This window comes from Muscardinus avellanarius, assembly GCF_963383645.1.
Source record: "Muscardinus avellanarius genome assembly, chromosome: 10".
Taxonomy (NCBI): Eukaryota; Metazoa; Chordata; class Mammalia; order Rodentia; family Gliridae; genus Muscardinus; species Muscardinus avellanarius.
In genome coordinates, this window is record NC_137796.1 from 56,256,181 (window position 1) to 56,272,754 (window position 16,574).

At 55.8% G+C, this 16,574-nt stretch overlaps 2 protein-coding genes across 2 annotated transcripts in view; one reads left to right on the plus strand and one right to left on the minus strand.

Moving 5' to 3' along the window:
• Positions 1-769: 769 nt before the first annotated feature.
• Positions 770-3,845, plus strand: SIX5 (SIX homeobox 5; the record flags this gene model as incomplete). Its single annotated transcript, XM_080703202.1, has 3 exons — positions 770-1,569; positions 2,223-3,028; positions 3,235-3,845. 3 exons carry the CDS (start codon positions 770-772, stop codon positions 3,843-3,845), a joined length of 2,217 nt encoding a protein of 738 aa, XP_080559328.1.
• Positions 3,846-4,945: 1,100 nt separating this feature from the next.
• Positions 4,946-16,574, minus strand: part of MEIOSIN (meiosis initiator) — a gene marked incomplete at both ends in the record, with an annotated part of 34,343 nt that continues 22,714 nt past the window's right edge. The window contains 9 exons of the mRNA XM_080703615.1: positions 4,946-5,150; positions 5,953-6,042; positions 8,017-8,246; positions 8,321-8,485; positions 10,596-10,663; positions 10,988-11,143; positions 12,753-12,850; positions 13,829-13,937; positions 15,866-16,111. Coding sequence (XP_080559741.1) covers positions 4,946-5,150; positions 5,953-6,042; positions 8,017-8,246; positions 8,321-8,485; positions 10,596-10,663; positions 10,988-11,143; positions 12,753-12,850; positions 13,829-13,937; positions 15,866-16,111 — 1,367 coding nt within the window. The remainder of the gene's footprint in view (positions 5,151-5,952; positions 6,043-8,016; positions 8,247-8,320; positions 8,486-10,595; positions 10,664-10,987; positions 11,144-12,752; positions 12,851-13,828; positions 13,938-15,865; positions 16,112-16,574) is intronic.

The following is a 16,574-nucleotide window of genomic DNA, read 5'->3' on the forward strand; positions in this document are numbered from 1 at the left end:
GTGGCCAATGGATTGGAGGAGAGCTAGCGGGACGCAAGATGAACGAATCAGGGGAGGGGGAGGCAATATTGGGGGCTGGGCTTCGGCACCTGTCCAATAAGAAGGGGGGCTGCCCACTGGGGGCACCGCCCCCTGCCCAGCTGTGGCCCAGCTGTGCCACCCAAGCTTCGAGAAGAAGGGGGCTGGGCCGGCAGCGTGCACGGCCGCCCTCCTTCCACCGCGCCTGCGCAGGCCACGCGCATCCGCTCTCAGGACGCCGCTCCAGAAAAGTTGCTGCAAACTTTCTAGCCGGCCTCCCCCGCCCCTCCTCCCGGCCAGACCCGCCCCCTGCGGAGCCGGGAATTCCGAGGGGCGGAGCGCGGGGCGCGAAGGGGAGTGGGGGGGCCTCCAGAGGGCCGTGGGGACGGAGGCGTGCGGGAGCTCAGTCTTGGGGCGGAGGTGGCTTCGCGCCCTTAGCTTTCCTGGACGGCCCGTTACCTTCTCCGTTTTCCCGATGGGGAAACTGAGGCCCTGAGCGAGAGGCACACGCGGGGGGAGGCAGAAAGCGCGGCCAGAGGCGGAGGGAAAACAAAGAGAGGATCCCGGGCAGGCGGGAGGGGACCGACACACAGACCGGGGCCCGAGTGCAGATCTGGGTCCCGCGCCGGGGCGGGGGTCGAGGATCCGGGGAAGCGCGAGGGGGGCCGAGAGGGGGGCGGGCGGGCGAGGGGGGCTGGCGGAGCCCGAGGGAGGAGGAGAAGGGGGGAGGAACTTCCCAAAGTTGCAAAACATGGCTACCTTGCCTGCCGAGCCGAGCGCGGGGCCGGCGGCCGGGGGGGAGGCGGCGGCGGCGGCGGCGGCCGAGGAGGAGGAGGAGGAGGAGGCGCGCCAGCTCCTGCACACGCTGCAGGCGGCGGAGGGCGAGGCGGCGGCGGCGGGCGCCGGGGCCGCGGCCGGGGCCGGGGCGGGCGGCGCGGCGGAGGAGCCGGGCGCGCCCGGGCCGCCCTCCCAGGCCGCCGCCGCGCCGCCCGCGGGCCTCCGCTTCTCGGCCGAGCAGGTGGCGTGCGTGTGCGAGGCGCTGCTGCAGGCGGGCCACGCCGGCCGCCTGGGCCGCTTCCTGGGCGCGCTGCCGCCCGCCGAGCGCCTACGTGGCAGCGACCCGGTGCTGCGCGCGCGGGCGCTGGTGGCCTTCCAGCGCGGCGAGTACGCCGAGCTGTACCGGCTGCTGGAGAGCCGGCCCTTCCCCGCCGCGCACCACGCCTTCCTGCAGGACCTCTACCTGCGCGCGCGCTACCGCGAGGCCGAGCGGGCCCGCGGCCGCGCGCTGGGCGCCGTGGACAAGTACCGGCTGCGCAAGAAGTTCCCGCTGCCCAAGACCATCTGGGACGGCGAGGAGACCGTGTACTGCTTCAAGGAGCGCTCCCGCGCCGCGCTCAAGGCCTGCTACCGCGGCAACCGCTACCCCACGCCCGACGAGAAGCGCCGCCTGGCCGCGCTCACCGGCCTCTCGCTCACGCAGGTCAGCAACTGGTTCAAGAACCGGCGGCAGCGCGACCGCACCGGGGCCGGCGGCGGCGCCCCCTGCAAGAGGTGAGGGCCCGGGGCCGCCGCTCACGCCCTGGGCGTCCGCGAGACCCCGCCGAGCGAGGGCGGCGCAGGCACGCGCGCGGGGCACACCCGCCCTCCTCCCGCGCTGCGCCCTGGGCTCCAGACCCCGCCGTGCTGGGGATCAGAGCTGGGGAGTGGGCAGTGAGAACGTGGGGGCCGGAGGGGGAGGGCCCTCGCCCACCCCGGGCCGCACTCCTCCCCACCCCCACGCCCCCTCGGAGCCTGCACGGCGTGGTCGTCGCCTGTCTTTGTTGTGAAACGTGAACCGTCCCCGGCTCCGGTTTCCCTGTAACCCAAGCCCTTCCCCTCCCACCCTGCGCGCCTGGCCCCTGCTCCCTGCGCCGACGCCTCTGGGGAAAGACTGGGGAACTGAGCAGGCTCCCGCCGGCTCTACTCGCGCTGGCTCTCCAGGCCACTCGCTTGCGCGGCCAGGGGCGAGGGGGAGCAGGGCCTCTGCCCGCCCTCCGCTTTGGCAGTGTCAGCCCTCGCAGAACCTGCAGGGCGCCTTGGGGTTCTTTTTACGACCCCTGAAATAGTCCACAAAAGCTCGGGACGGGGCGCGTGGGGAGGCTGTGTGGTCAGCCTCTGCTCCTGGGTCTTCAGGAGCCAGACTTAACGACCTTTTCTCCCACTAGCGAGTCTGATGGGAACCCCACGACTGAGGATGAGTCCAGCCGAAGTCCTGAGGACCTGGAGAGGGGGGTGGCCCCTATGGCCACAGAGGCCCCCAGCCAGAGCCCCATATTCCTGGCAGGGGCCACTCCTCCCACGCAGGGCCCTGCGGCCTCCTCCTCCATCCTGGTGAACGGGAGCTTCTTGGCAGCCAGCAGCTCCCCAGCCGTGCTTCTCAATGGCAGCCCTGTCATCATCAACAGCCTGGCCCTGGGCGAGGCCTCCAGCCTGGGGCCCCTGCTGCTCACAGGCGGGAGCAGTGTCCCTCCTCCACAGGCCAGCCCCCAGCGGGGCAGCGAGCCCAAGACCTCCCTGGTCTTGGACCCACAGACGGGGGAGGTCCGGCTGGAGGAGGCTCAGCCAGAAGCCCCTGACGCCAAAGGGGCCCAGGTGGCTGCTTCAGGGCCTGCCCGAGAAGAAGCCCCAGGACCCCTGCCCCAGGTGGTGCCTGGACCCGCACCGGCCACGTCCTTCCCTCTGCCCCCAGGACCTGTGTCCACTATGGCTGCTCCCCAGGTGGTGCCACTCTCCCCTCCCCCTGGCTATCCCGCCAGTCTGGGCCCCACCTCCCCACTGCTGAACCTCCCCCAGGTGGTGCCCACCTCCCAGGTGGTGACCCTGCCCCAGGCTGTGGGGCCACTGCAGCTGTTGGCAGCTGGACCTGGCAGCCCCGTGAAGGTGGCAGCTGCAGCGGGCCCTGCCAATGTGCACCTGATAAACTCCGGGGTGGGTGTGACCGCCCTGCAGCTGCCTTCAGCCACTGCCCCAGGTATCCCCTTCTGCCTCTGTAAGGCCCAGATGGAGCTGTGGGAGGGGGGTGTCCCTGTACCCCATGTGCCAGGCTTAGTGCCCCAAGGCCCCAGCCACAAACTGGCTGCAGCCTGACTTGCTCCCTTTGCCTGCCTTCCAGCAGCTTCACCTTCACCCCGGTTCTCGCCAGCTACTTTGGGCTCTGACTGTCTCCTCTCCCTACAGGAAACTTCCTCCTGGCCAACCCTGTGTCTGGCAGCCCCATCGTCACAGGAGTGGCCGTGCAGCAGGGCAAGATCATTCTCACTGCCACCTTCCCCACCAGCATGCTGGTCTCCCAGGTCCTGCCACCAGCCCCCAGCCTGGCCCTGCCCCTGAAGCCAGAGACCGCCATCTCTGTGCCCGAAGGAGCCCTCCCAGTGGCCCCCAGCCCTGCTCTCCCGGAGGCCCACACCCTGGGCACACTTTCTGTGCAGCCGCCGCCACCTCCTGCTGTTGCCACGTCTGCAGCCAGCCTGCCCTTCTCCCCGGACTCTGCTGGCCTCCTGCCCAGTTTCCCAGCACCCCCGCCTGAGGGTCTGATGCTGTCCCCTGCAGCGGTGCCCGTCTGGCCTGCAGGGCTGGAACTAAGCGCCGGAGCGGAGGGTCTGCTAGATGCAGAAAAGGGGCTGGTGACTCAGGCCCCCCACACAGTGCTGAGGCTGCAGGACCCCGACCCTGAGGGGCTGCTCCTGGGGGCCACTGCCGGGGCTGAGGTTGATGAGGGGCTGGAAGCCGAGGCCAAGGTCCTGACCCAGCTACAGTCGGTGCCGGTGGAAGAGCCCTTGGAACTGTGACCAGCACAGCCACATCCCCTCTCCTGACAATGGTGCTCAAGATGCAGGGACAGGACCCAGGAGGACACACTCAGAAGCACAGCTGCTGCAACCCGAGGGCCTACACACTACATCCCTCTTGGCAGTGCCAGGGGAACTTGCCCTGTTCGCCCCCTATCCAGGGGACTGGCCCTCTTGGGATGGGACACCTGTTACAGCCCCTTGTTACAGGATTTAGGGGTCCTGGATCAGGGGCTCTGCCCACCTCCACCTGGTACTAGTGAGCTGAAGACCCTGCCGGGCGGTTGGATCTCTCACCGCTAGAGCCCGAGCCCGCCTGCCCTCCCTCCCACACTATTAATAGCTCCACTGATATCCAGTATTCTTAGAACTGCTTGGAGTCCAAGAATGGAAGACCAAGTCCTGGGCCCAGAGACCCACAGACCCTCCCTTTGCTGGGCCTTCCTGCTGAAGGGGCCAAGTGTGGGAGGGGAGGGTCTCTTGGCTCCCCTGGACTAAAGCCCTCATGTCCACCTCCAGCCCCAGACCAAAGAGTCCCTCCTCCTGGGGCAACCCTGACCCCTGTGTCTAGTTTGTATCCTAAATCTTTATTTTTCTAGGACATGTTATGCCTCTATTTCAATTAAATAAACAGACAGTAGAACCACCAGGGGCATGGGTTCCTTCCAAACAGTTTGCCCAAAGCGGACAACAGGTTTTCAGTAGGACCTAAGGGTCCCCAGGTTTGGGTGGGAGGACTAGGCTCAGGGACCCAGGGCCCGCACAGCCTGCCCTTGCTGGGAACAGGATTCCACTTTATTTTTTTGAAAACAATAAATAGTCTATAAATAGAACAGGGGAGGGAGAGGTAAATGAGAGGGAATGGGCTGAATCCATTTGATTGTGGGCAGAAGGGCAGAGCTGCCTCTGCTAACCCACGTCTCTGAGAATTTCATCCTGGGTCCCCTCCACCCTCCCTAAGGCTCCTCACAACTGAGGGGCAGAGAGGGCTCTGAGAAAGGCAGCGTGCGGCCAGGGGCAAAGGCTCAGGGTCAATAAAGGCACCTCCTCCCCAGTCCCTGGGAGTGTCGGGGCGAGGGGTCAGCCTCTGGCTCCTGCTGTCACACACTGTGGGAGGCTGAGGCATGGGAGCCCCCCTGGCTGGTGCTGAGAGGGCGGCCTGGAGGCCGGCCCAGGGAGCTTCGGGCCTTCTCAGCCAGCAGCTGGTAGAAGGGCTTGGGGGTGTCCCAGTCCTCATCCTCGCTGCTGGAGTCTTCCTGCTTCACGATGCGGTTGTGCAGGCGGCTGAATCTTCGGGCCTTGATGCTGGGGGAGACAGGGCCGGATGGGCCGGGTTCCTCTCCTCTGACATCCATGTCCCACCCCAACCCTCTGGCCTGAGCAATAACCAAGGCCTGGGCTGAGGAGCAGGCCTCCTCAGCCAGCCTCTGGGCTTCTATGGCCTGGTATCTGTCTAGCCCGGGGCTCTTCTGGGGCCCCACACTCCTCTGAGGAGGATGTTAGGAACCACGTGCACAGAAGTGTCCCGGGGCCACTTCCCAATCTGGCACATGGCAGCTCCTCAGGAGTGTTGGAGAAAGCAGGGTTTAGGGGATGGTGGGGATACAGAGAAGGAACTGAGGCCAAGGGACAGAAAATTAAGACCATGCTCTGAGAAACTCCAGTTGGTGAAGGCAAGTACAAATCCTTAGTGAGGCCATCTACCAGAGGGCACCTCTCTACCTCTGTTAACCCCATAACTTTCACAAACATTTGTGACAAATCCCTCAGCCCAACCGGGCGTGGTGACGCACACTTGTGATCCCAGCATTTGGGAGGCTGAGACCAGAGGTTTGCGGTTCAGGGACAGCCTCAGCTACTTAGTGTGGCACTCTGCAACTTATTGAGACCCTGTTTCAAAATACAGAATGAAAAATAGGGCGGGGGTGTAGCTCAAAGGTAGAATGCCCCTAGGTTCCATCCCCAGACCTGCAAAAAATAAATAAAAGCCCTCAGCCCAGTAAACGCCCAACCTGTTTCCAGCACCATGGGCCTAAGGCTTGGAAGAGGAGAGGAGGGTTAGGATGGTGGAGGGCACCCCCATCCCTGCTGGGCAGGGGCTTCTCACCAGTATGGTTTCCGCTCCCGCTCTGTCATCACACGCCACAGTTGGGCCAGCTCCTTGGTGGCAGCTGTGGACGCAGTCCCAGGACAGGCTCTGGGGAGGGAAGAAGGAGGAGGAGAGGTCAAGAGAGGCTGCAGAGTACCTTGGCTTGGGCGGAGGCCAGCTGAGCGCACAAGGCCCTCCTCAGGCCAGTAGCTGGTCTCTCCCTGAAGGAGCCAGCTGCTCCCCACTGTGGCTCCCCCTCCCCTGGCCTCTGTCTGGCAGTGACTGGTTCAGGGTTGGCCACCTAATCTATCAAAGTCGACCCCAAGAGCTGGGTATACTAGTACAGGCTTGTAATCTCAGAAGTTGGGAGGTGGAGACAGGAGGAGTGCAGGTTTGCAGCTGGCCTCAGGACTTAAAAAGACCCTCAGAGACGGGCATGGTGGCACATGCTTATAATTCCAGCATTGGGGAGGCTGAGACCGAGGATCTCAGTATACAGACAGCCTTAGCTACTTAGGCCCTGTGCAATTTAGTAAGACCCTGTTTCAAAATAAAGAATAAAAGTTAGGGCAGGGGGTATAGCTCAGAGGTTGAATGCCCCTGGGTTCTAGCCACAGACCCGCAAAAATAAAATAAAATAAAATAAAATAAAATAAAATAAAATATCACCGGGCGTGGTGGCCCACGCTTGAGATCCTTATGCTTGGGAGGGGGAGACAAGAGGATCACGCTGGCTCAAAGCCAGCCTCACTGGGTTAAGAGACCCTGTTTCCAAATAATAATATTAAAAAAACAGGTCTGGGAGTGTAGCCCGGAGGTAGAAGGGTTTCCAGGAACCCCAGCACCACCAAAAAATAAAAAAGAGACCCTCAGCAGGCCAGGTGTGGTGGTGGACGCTTGTAATCCCAGCATTTAGGAGGCTGAGACCGGAAGATCACGTTTTGCAGCCAGCCTCAGCTACTGAGTGAGGTCCTTTGCAAATCAGTGAGACCCTGTTTCAAAAATAAAGAATAGCCGGGCGTGGTGGCGCACGCTTGTAATCCCAGCATTTGGGAGGCTGAGACCGGAGGATCGCGGTTCGCAGACAGCCTCAGCTATTTAGTGAGGCCCTCTGCAACTCAGTGAGACCCGGTTTCAAAATAAAGAATAAAAAATAGGACAGGGGGTGTGTAGCTTGGAGGCCGAATGCCCCTGGGTTCCATCCCCAGACCCACACACACGCCAAAAAAGAATACAAACTAGGGCTGAGGATGTAGCCTGGAGGTAGAATGCCCTTGGATTACATCCCTAGTACTGAAAAAAAAAAGGGATCCTCAGCAATTTAGCAGGACCTTGTTTCAAATTAAAAAATAAAGGAGCTGGGCGTGGCGGCACACGCTTGTAATCCCCGCGCTTGGGAGGCGGAGACAGGAGGATCGCGCAGGTTCGAAGCCAGCCGCGCTGGCTTAGGAGACCCTGTTTCCAAATTAAAAAATATATATATAAAAAATAGGTCTGGGAGTGTAGCCCGGAGGTAAAAGGGCTTCCAGGAACCCCAGTACCACCACCAAAAATAAATAAATAAATAAATAAATAAATAAATAAATAAAGGATGGGGGAGTAGCTCAGAGGTAGAATGCCTCTGGGTTCAAACCCCAAAAGCATACACAAAATAGTCGACTCTAAGATCATTTACTTGAAACTGGAGGGATGAGTGAGATTTCTCCTGCTAGGGGCTGGTAGGGTGGCAGATAGAACTTGAGCCAGCACCTCCTGGCCTGAAACTGCCTCCAGCACGCTGGAGATTGAAGGCAGCCAGAAGAGAGGGGAGCTGAGAGGGACCAAGATTCCAGAGGGCATGTTCCAGCCCTGGAGCCAGCCGCTAGTGAAGGCCGAAGGTAAGCAGCACCACCCCTCTGAAGTGTGAGCTGGGATTCACTGCGTGCAATTGGAAGGCCTGACCAGGGATGGGGTGGGGGCGGGGACTGTGGCTGCTGACAGGTTAGTGGGTCCCAGGAAAGGGTGAGTGAGTCTCAGCAATGGTGGGTCACATGGTCTAGGGGTGCGACAGTGAAGGTCAGGCCCCTGAAGACCCCCACACACCGAATGTACTGCTTCCGATTCATCCTGCAGAACATGATGAAACCGTTGACACACTTCTTCTTCATCTGGATCAGGCAGGGGGCTCTCTCCTTTGGCTTCTGGGGGCCCCTGCTGGCCCGGCCCTTCCTGGTCTTCCTCCCGGTTGTGGGCAGAGTGGAGGCCCTCCGGGTGGGGGTCCAGGTGTAGTCGTCCTCCTCATCACTGGAGGGCTGCAGGCCCTTGGGATTGGCCTGCGTGACCGAGGCCAGGGAGTGAGCGAGGACGGGACGTGCCCCCCCAGCGCGGCAGGTGGCTGTCCCCTTACCTCATCCTGCTCCCACAGGGACTCCACGTCAGTGTCCTCGGAGCTGGAGCTGGACGGCACCTTGCTGTTCTCACTCAGGGACAGGTAGCAGTGGTCCAGTGAGACTGAGGACTGGCACAGGGCCTGAGCATCAGGGGCGTCTTCACAGGCCTCCGAGGGCTCATCCTAGGCCATGAGGAGGAAGAAAGAGGACTGGGATGGAGAAGTCATCCTCCACTCAGATTTGCCAGGATATCACGAGCCTTATAAGCAGCTCAGAGGAAAGACACCCTCGGGTTGCCACATCCCTTTGGACATTCAAGAAATGTTCTCACAGAGAAAGAATGGCTGAAGCCAGGCATGGTGGTGCACACTGGTAATCCCAGCATTAGGGAGGCTGAGAACAGAGGATCGAGGTTTGCAGACAGCCTCAGCTACTTAGTGAGGCCCTTTGTAACTCAGTGAGACCGTTTCAAAATAAAGAATAAAAAATAGGGATGGGGGTGTAGCTCAAAGGTAGAATGCCCTGGTTCCATCTCCAGTACCCGAGAGGGGGGGAGGGAGGGGGAGGGAGAGAGAATGGCTAGAAGGGCTCCAGGTCGCCTCCTATTTGGGGCATTTCCCACAGTTTCATCAGTTTACCAATTCTTAGAAGCTGTGAAGCTTTGGACAAGTCTTAACTTCATCTATAAGACAGTGAAGACATTGGTCACAATACAGGTCTTCAGGGTGACAGGATTTCACATAGCACCCAGCACTTACTAAGGGCTCTGCTATAGCACCTATTTTTATTTTATTTTGTGCTACTGGCAATTGAACCCAGGGCCATTCTACCTCGGAGCTACATCCCCAGCCCGATTTTTATTCATTTTGAAACAGGGTCTCACTGAGTTGCAAAGGGCCTCACTAAGTAGCTGACGCTGGCTGTGAACTTGTGATCTTCCTGTCTTAGCCTCTCCAATGCTGAGATTACAAGTGTGCACCACCACACCCGGTTATGGCAACTATTTTAAAAATATTATTTAAGATGGACGTGGTGGCATACGCTTGTAAGCCTAGTACTTGGGAGGCTGAGACAGGAGGATCGCACAGGTTCAAAGCCAGCCTCAGTTATTTAGTGAGGCTCTCAGCAATCTAGTGAGACCCTGTTTCCAAATAAAATATAAAATAGGTCTGGGAGTGTAGCCTGGAGGTAGAAAGCCTCTGGGTTCCATCCCCAGTACCACCAAATATAAAAAATTAAAAAAACTAAAAAAAATATGTGTGTGTGTGTGTGTGTGTGTGTGTGTGTATACACACACACACACACACACACACACACACACATACTTTGTGGTGCTAGGGATTGAATTCAGGGGCATTCTACCTGCAAGCAACACCTCCAGGCCTATTTTATTTTTTATTTCAAAACAAGGTCTTGCTGGGCATGGTGGCACACTTGTATTCCCAGCGCTTGGGAGGCTGAGACAGGAGGATCGCACAGGTTCAAAGCCAGCCTCAGTTACTTAATGAGGCTCTCAGCAACTTAGTGAGACCCTGTTTCCAAATAAAATATAAAATAGGTCTGGGAGTGTAGCCTGGAAGTAGAAAGCCTCTGGGTTCCATCCCCAATACAACCAAAAAACAAAAACAAAAACAAAAAAAACAGGGTCTTGCTAAGTTGCTGAGGCTGGCTTTGCTTTGCATGTGTGTGTGTGTGTGTGTGTGTGTGTGTGTGTGTGTGTGTGTGTGTGTTGCAATACTGGTGATTGAAACCAGGGGCATTCTACCTCCAAGCTACATCTTCAGCCCTAGTTTTCATTCTTTATCTTGAAACAGAGTCTCACTAAGTTGCAGAGGCTGGTTTTTAACCTGCAATCCTCCTGTCTCAGTTTCCTAAGTATTGGGATCACAGGCATACGCCACCACACCCAGATATGGCACCTATTCTTGTTTCTGCTGTCAAGTCAACTGCTCACTGGGGCAGCACTAGATAAAGGATCAGTCAGGGAATGGAACTGGGCTGCCTCCCCTTCACAGTGACCTCCTGGAGGCTGGCCCAGGGTGTGGTCTCTATTCCAGCTGAGGACTCCCAGGGTCACTCTGGTTTCAGATTCCTCATCTATAAAATGAGGCCGTGAGATCCCTGCTTCACAGAGGTTGTGGTTGACAGGGAGTGTTCTGAGGGTGAAGAGCCTGGGAAGATGAGGAGAAGCAGGGGTGCGTGGACCAGTGGAGGTGGCCAGGGCCAGCCCAGGGGCAGGGTGAGCGTGTGGAGCAGCAAGGAGGACATGGGTGACCAGAAGACCGTGCCTACCTTCTCCTGGGGTGCCTCAGGCGCAGAAGGTGGAGACTCCGGCTCTAAGAGCACTTCTTCAAAGAGAGCTGTGGAGACCAGAGCTGGCTGAAGCAGAAGTGCTGTTCTCACAGCATCTCACTCACCTCGCAGACCCCTTCTCTGGCTCTCTCCTTTGGGGTCCCCTATGTCCTGTCTAAGTCCGGCTCACAGGTCAGCTGCATGGGACCCGTCCAGCCCCAGAGCAGGATGTCCCCTTACCACAGGGCCTGTGGCTGCCCCTGCAGCCCCTGCACTGGTCTGGGATCGTTGCAGGGCTGGGTGGGACCCCTCGGCTGGCACAGGCTGAGCCCTGGGTGGGTGTCCTGAATTCTGTGAATGAGCTAAGTGTCTGGGGGGGCCTGGAAGGTCACCTTGGGTCAGATACTCAGCGCCATCCTCCAAGATCTGATCGGGCAGCAGTTTGCCTGGGGAGCTGAAGAGGGAAGGGCTGAGTCCTAGGATCTCACTTGGGTGACCTGTCTCACTCCAGGCATCGATCTGGAGAGGCCCCAAGCCCAGTGGCGAACCTGGAAAGGAAATCTGGGCTTAGCAGTGTGGTCACAGATTGTCCTTCCCCCAATAGCAGATGGCTCTGGGGAGCTGCTCCCAGACTCCAGAGCACGGACACTGTCAGCTTCTCCTTTGGAATTCTGTGGAGAAATTAAGAGCCATGATGCCTGGTATTACATCAGGGATGGCAGAGGGAAAAACCCATAATGTGCCAGATCCATTAGACGAATTGTAGCCACCTGCAGTTCTGTAGTAATAAAGATGATGGCCTGGGCATGGTGGCGCATTTGGGAGACGGAGACTGGAGGCTCGCATTTCGTGGACAGGCTCAGCTACTTAGTGAGGCCCTTTGCGATTCAGTGAGACCCTGTTTCAAAAATAAAAAGACTAAAAACTAGGGCTGGGGCTGTAGCTTGGAGGTAGAATTCCCCTGGGTTCCATCCACAGTACCGCAAAGAAAGAAAGAAAGAAAGAAAGAAAGAAAGAAAGAGAGAGAGAGAGAGAGAGAGAGAGAGAGAGAGAAAGAAAGAAAGAAAGAAAGAAAGAAAGAAAGAAAGAAAGGGGAAAAAAGATGATTAAGAGCTGGGCATGGTGGCGCAGACCTGTAATTCCAGTACTTGGAAGGCTGAGACAGGAGGAGTAGATTTGAGGCCAGCCGCAATAACTTAGTGAGACCCTGTTTCAAAATAAAAAAGGCTTGGAGTATATAGCTCAAAGGTAGAATGCCCCTAGGTCCAATCCTAACACATTCACATACACATACACATACATACATACATACATACATACATACGTATTGGAAACTGAACCCAGGGGCATTCTACCTCCAAGCTACTTCCCAGTAGTATATTATTATTATTATTATTATTATTATTTATTATTATTATTATTATTATTATTATTATTATTATTTTTGGCGGGTCTGGGGATGGAACCAGGGGCATTCGATTTCCAAGCTACACCCCCTGCCCTATTTTTTACTCTTTATTTTGAAACAGGGTCTTGCTAAGCTGCTGAGACTGATCTCAAACTCGTGCTTCTCCCATCTCAGACTCTCAACTCCTGGGATTATAGATATGCACCACCATGCCTATCTTTTTTTTTTTTTTTTTGTGGTACTGGGGGTGGAACCCAGGGGTTTTCTACTTCCGGGCTATACCCCCAGACCTATTTTATAGTTTATTTGGAAACAGGGTCTCACTAAGTAGCTGAGGCTGGCTTCGAACCTGTGATCCTCCTGTCTCAGCCTCTCAAGTGCGGGGATTACAAGCGTGTGCCACCACGCCCGGCTCAACTTTATTATCTTTAAACAGGGTTTCACTAAGTTCCTGAGCTGGCTAGGAACCTGTGATCCTCCTGTTTCAGCATTCCAAGTACTGAGATTGCAAGCATGTGCTACCATGCCTGGCTTTATGTACATATACATACAGTGTCTGGACTCAAGGGAAACACTGATGCTGGATTAGCAATGTCTGCACTGGCAGTAACAGCAGGCGCAGTGTGTTTGCCATCCACTTGTTTAGCAGATCCCCATCCTCTTTCATGCTTTCTCCTTCTATGGAAATCCTTTGAAGGAAGGTATAGAAAGGTGCACAGTCTACAAGGAGGAGAGACAGCTTCATTTACCTTGGGGGCTACCCTCTGGGGTGCAGACAGGAAGCCAAGGGTCAGTGTCTGGGGCCTTCTTGTCCACTTCCTCGCTGGAATTGTCGACCAGATTCTGCCTGCAAGAGATAGAATCAAAAGGCAGTCACAGAGCCCTGGGCTGGGGACTGTTGTGTGGTACTCCCACTGTCTCATGTGGCCAGTTATGTGCTGGCCCTGGAGATCTTACTCAGCTGAGCCCTCAAGGAGCTTCAAGACTTGTGAGGACTTGGTAAGAAGACGATGGCCACAGAGAAGGTGCTATGGTTGAGAGGCTTGGAGAAGGATGTGAGGGGTGGAGCAGGCAGGGAGGGAGGACCCTGGTGAGCTCAGGAGGGGCAGTTGTCCAGGCGTGTCAGGGGAGCAGGCTTTCCAGGAAGGGGGCCAGAGTCAAGAGCTCAGAGGGAGCTAGGCGTGGTGGTGCACGCTTATAATCCCAGCATTCGGGAGGCTGAGACAGGAGGATCACAGGTTTACAGTCAACCTCAGCTACTTAGTGAGGCCCTTTCCAACTCAGTGAGACCCTGTTTCAAAATAAAGAATAAAAAATAGGGCTGAGGGTGTAGCTCTGAGGTAGAATGCCCCTGGGTTTAATCCCCAGTACAAAAAAAAAAAAAAAGAGCTCAGAGGGTCCAGGTCTTGGCTCATGCAGAGACTGGTGAATTTTTTATGTTATTAAGTGTAAGATGCGGGAGTGAAGGACAGAGGACTGACCTGGAGAGATCAGCCAGAATTGGTCACAGAATGTGTTCAATGTAACTAAAATATTTGGGCTCTGACTGACATTGTCAAGGTTTCTTAGAAAAGCACTCAGAAAAATGCAGATGGGCTAGAATGGGAAGACAGAAGGCAGAGAGACGAGTGGGGAGGCTGCGCTGCCATCCAAAGACCAGGAGTCAGGCTTTCCTAAAAGCTCTCCACAGCTGGCACAAAGTGAGGCCCCGCGCGGTGCTCGAGGGCAGCGGCCAAGTGTGAGACCCAGCCTGGTTTCTCACAATGTCTTGACCGGACCAGGCTGAACACCTCAGCCTGACACTAGTGCCCTTGGGTTCCCTTACTTGAGACAGAGATGTGTCCCATTGAGGAAATAGATTCCCGCGTCTTCTCTCTGGGCCTCGAAGATGGGCTCAGGCTCAGCATCCTGGACACGATTTGTACAACAGCAGCCTGGGGAGCAGAGCATATGACCACTCCTGCAGGCGGGGCTGGATTCCACACTCCCAGACACAGGACCCCAAGAGGTACTGGATTCTGTCACCCACCTGCCCACTCTACCATCCTAGCCAAAACCTTAGACTGCAGGGTCTGTGTGAGGCTGGGGTGCCCGAATCACATCCAAGTTTATTAAGCTTCACTATTTTTTTCTTTTGTGATACTGGGGATGGAACCCAGGGGCATTCTACCTCTGAGCTACACCCCCAGCCCTATTTTTTATTCTTTATTTTGAAACAGGATCTCATTTAATTGAAGAGGGCCCCACTAAGTAGCTGAAGCTATCCTCAAACTGCGATCCTCCTGTCTCAGCCTCCCAAATGCTGGGATTACAAACATGTGTCACCAAGCCCAGCCCCATTCATCTTTTGACAGCTACTGAGCATCAACTGTGCAGGCAAATTCCACATTCTTATCAGAAGCTGTAATGAAGATGAATCCTTCAGTGTAACGATAAAAGTGATAGCAAAGTACACAGTGCTTACAGCATCCAGCTTTGTTTCAAGCACTCAGATTTAAGCCTATGGACACCGAGCATGATGGCACATATCTGTAATCTCAGTACTCAGAAGGCTGAGACAGGAGGATCACAGGTTTTAGGACAGCCTCATCAATTTAGTAAGGCCCTCCACAACTTAGCGAGTCCCTGTTTCAGAACAAAAAAATAAAACTGGGCATGGTGGCACATGCCTGTAATCCCAATACTTGGGAGAAATCCTGAATTGTTCTGGACTATCTGCCCCCATCTCTCTGCCTAACTCTCTGCTGGATGCAGTTACCCCATTTCCCAACTGGTACAGTGAAAGACACTCTGGCTGCTTGAGTGAAGCCGAATAGGGAGGCTCTGCCCTTCCCCAGTCTGTGACCCGAAGCCTGCACACAATGTGTCTGGACACAGTCAGTACCTGGAGAATAGCATGCAAATGAAAGATTGAATTCATGGTGAGGAGGAGCCGGGCCTGGTGGCACATGCCTGTAATCCCAGTACTTGGGAAGCTGAGCCAGGAGGATTAAAGGTTTGAGGACAGCCCCAGCAATTTAGCGAGACCCTGTTTCCAAATAAGAAATAAAATAGAGCCGCGCGTGGTGGTGCACTCTTGTAATCCCAGCATTTGGGAGGCTGAGACTTGCAGATCATGGTTTGCAGACAGCCTCAGCTACTTAGTGAGGCACTTTGTAACTTAGTGAGACCCTGTTTCAAAAAAAAGAATAAAAAATAGGGCAGAGGATGTAGCTTGGAGATTGAATGCTCCTGGGTTTCATCCCCAAACCTGCAAAATAAAATAAAATAGAATAAAATAGCGGGAGGCTAAGAGCGAAGGATCGCGGTTAGAGAACAGCTTCAGCTACTTACTGAGGCCCTCTGCAACCTAGTGAGACCTGGTTTCAAAATAAAGAATAAAGGCCAGGTGTGGTGATGCACGCTTGTAATCACAGCACTTGAGAGGCTGAGACAGGAGGATCGGCAGGTTCGAAGCCAGCCTCAGCTACTTAGTGAGGCTCTCAGCAACTTAGTGAGACCCTGTTTCCAAATAAACTATAAAATAGGTCTGGGAGTATAGCCCAGAGGTAGAAAAGCCCCTGGGTTCCACCCCCAGTAACACACACACACACACACACACACACACACTGTAAAAAAAAAAAAAAGAATAAAAAATAGGGCAGGGAGTGCAGCTCAGAGGTTGAATGCCCCTGGGTTCTATCCCCAGACCCACACACACAAAAAAAAATTATTTATATATATTAAAATAAAATAGGACTAGGGGTGTAGCTTGGAAGTAGAATGTCCCTGTGCTTAATCCTCAGACACACACGCATGCATAAACACACACACACACACACACACACACACACACACATTCATAGTAAGGAAAGAGACCCACTTTCGATGCCACTGAAGATGATGTTCTTGGCCATATCCAACAATGTCAGCTGGGACCTTCCTCCTTCTCCATCACCTTGAGATGAAGCCAGTGCAGCCCTGGGGTTGCCACAAGGGTTGGGGCATCTTGGGGGTGTAGGGATCCTCCCCATGTTTCCTTGTTTCTTGTCTGGGGATGTGGTCAACAGTTTCTCAGGCTTGTCTAGGGCCAGAGAGCGGCGAGGCTTCTGGGTCCCGGTCTGCCGTTCTGAGAGAGAAGAGAGGGTGTCAGAGGGCCCTAGGAGTCTGCCTGACTTTCCCTAGAATATGGCTCAGTGGGGCTCTTTTGATCTGCATTGACACCTGTTTCAAAGTTTTGCTGGCCTGTCACTCAACCAGGCCTTCTAGGCCTGCCCAGACTCTCAGGAAAGTGTCATTTAGCCTAAACCCTGCCCATACACCTTCAAGCACTAAAAAATGTTATGCAAACTGGGTGTGGTGGCCCACACTTGTAATCCCAGAATGTGGGAGACTGAGACAGTAGGATTCCAGTTCAAGGACAGCCTCAGCTACTTAGTGAGGCCCTTACAACTCAGTGAGACCTTGTTTTGAAATAAAGAATAAGCCGGGCATGGTGGTGTACACTTGTAATCCCTGCGCTTGGGAGGCTGAGACAGGAGGATCGCACAGGTTCGAAGCCAGCCTCAGCTACTTAGTGAGGCTCTCAGCAA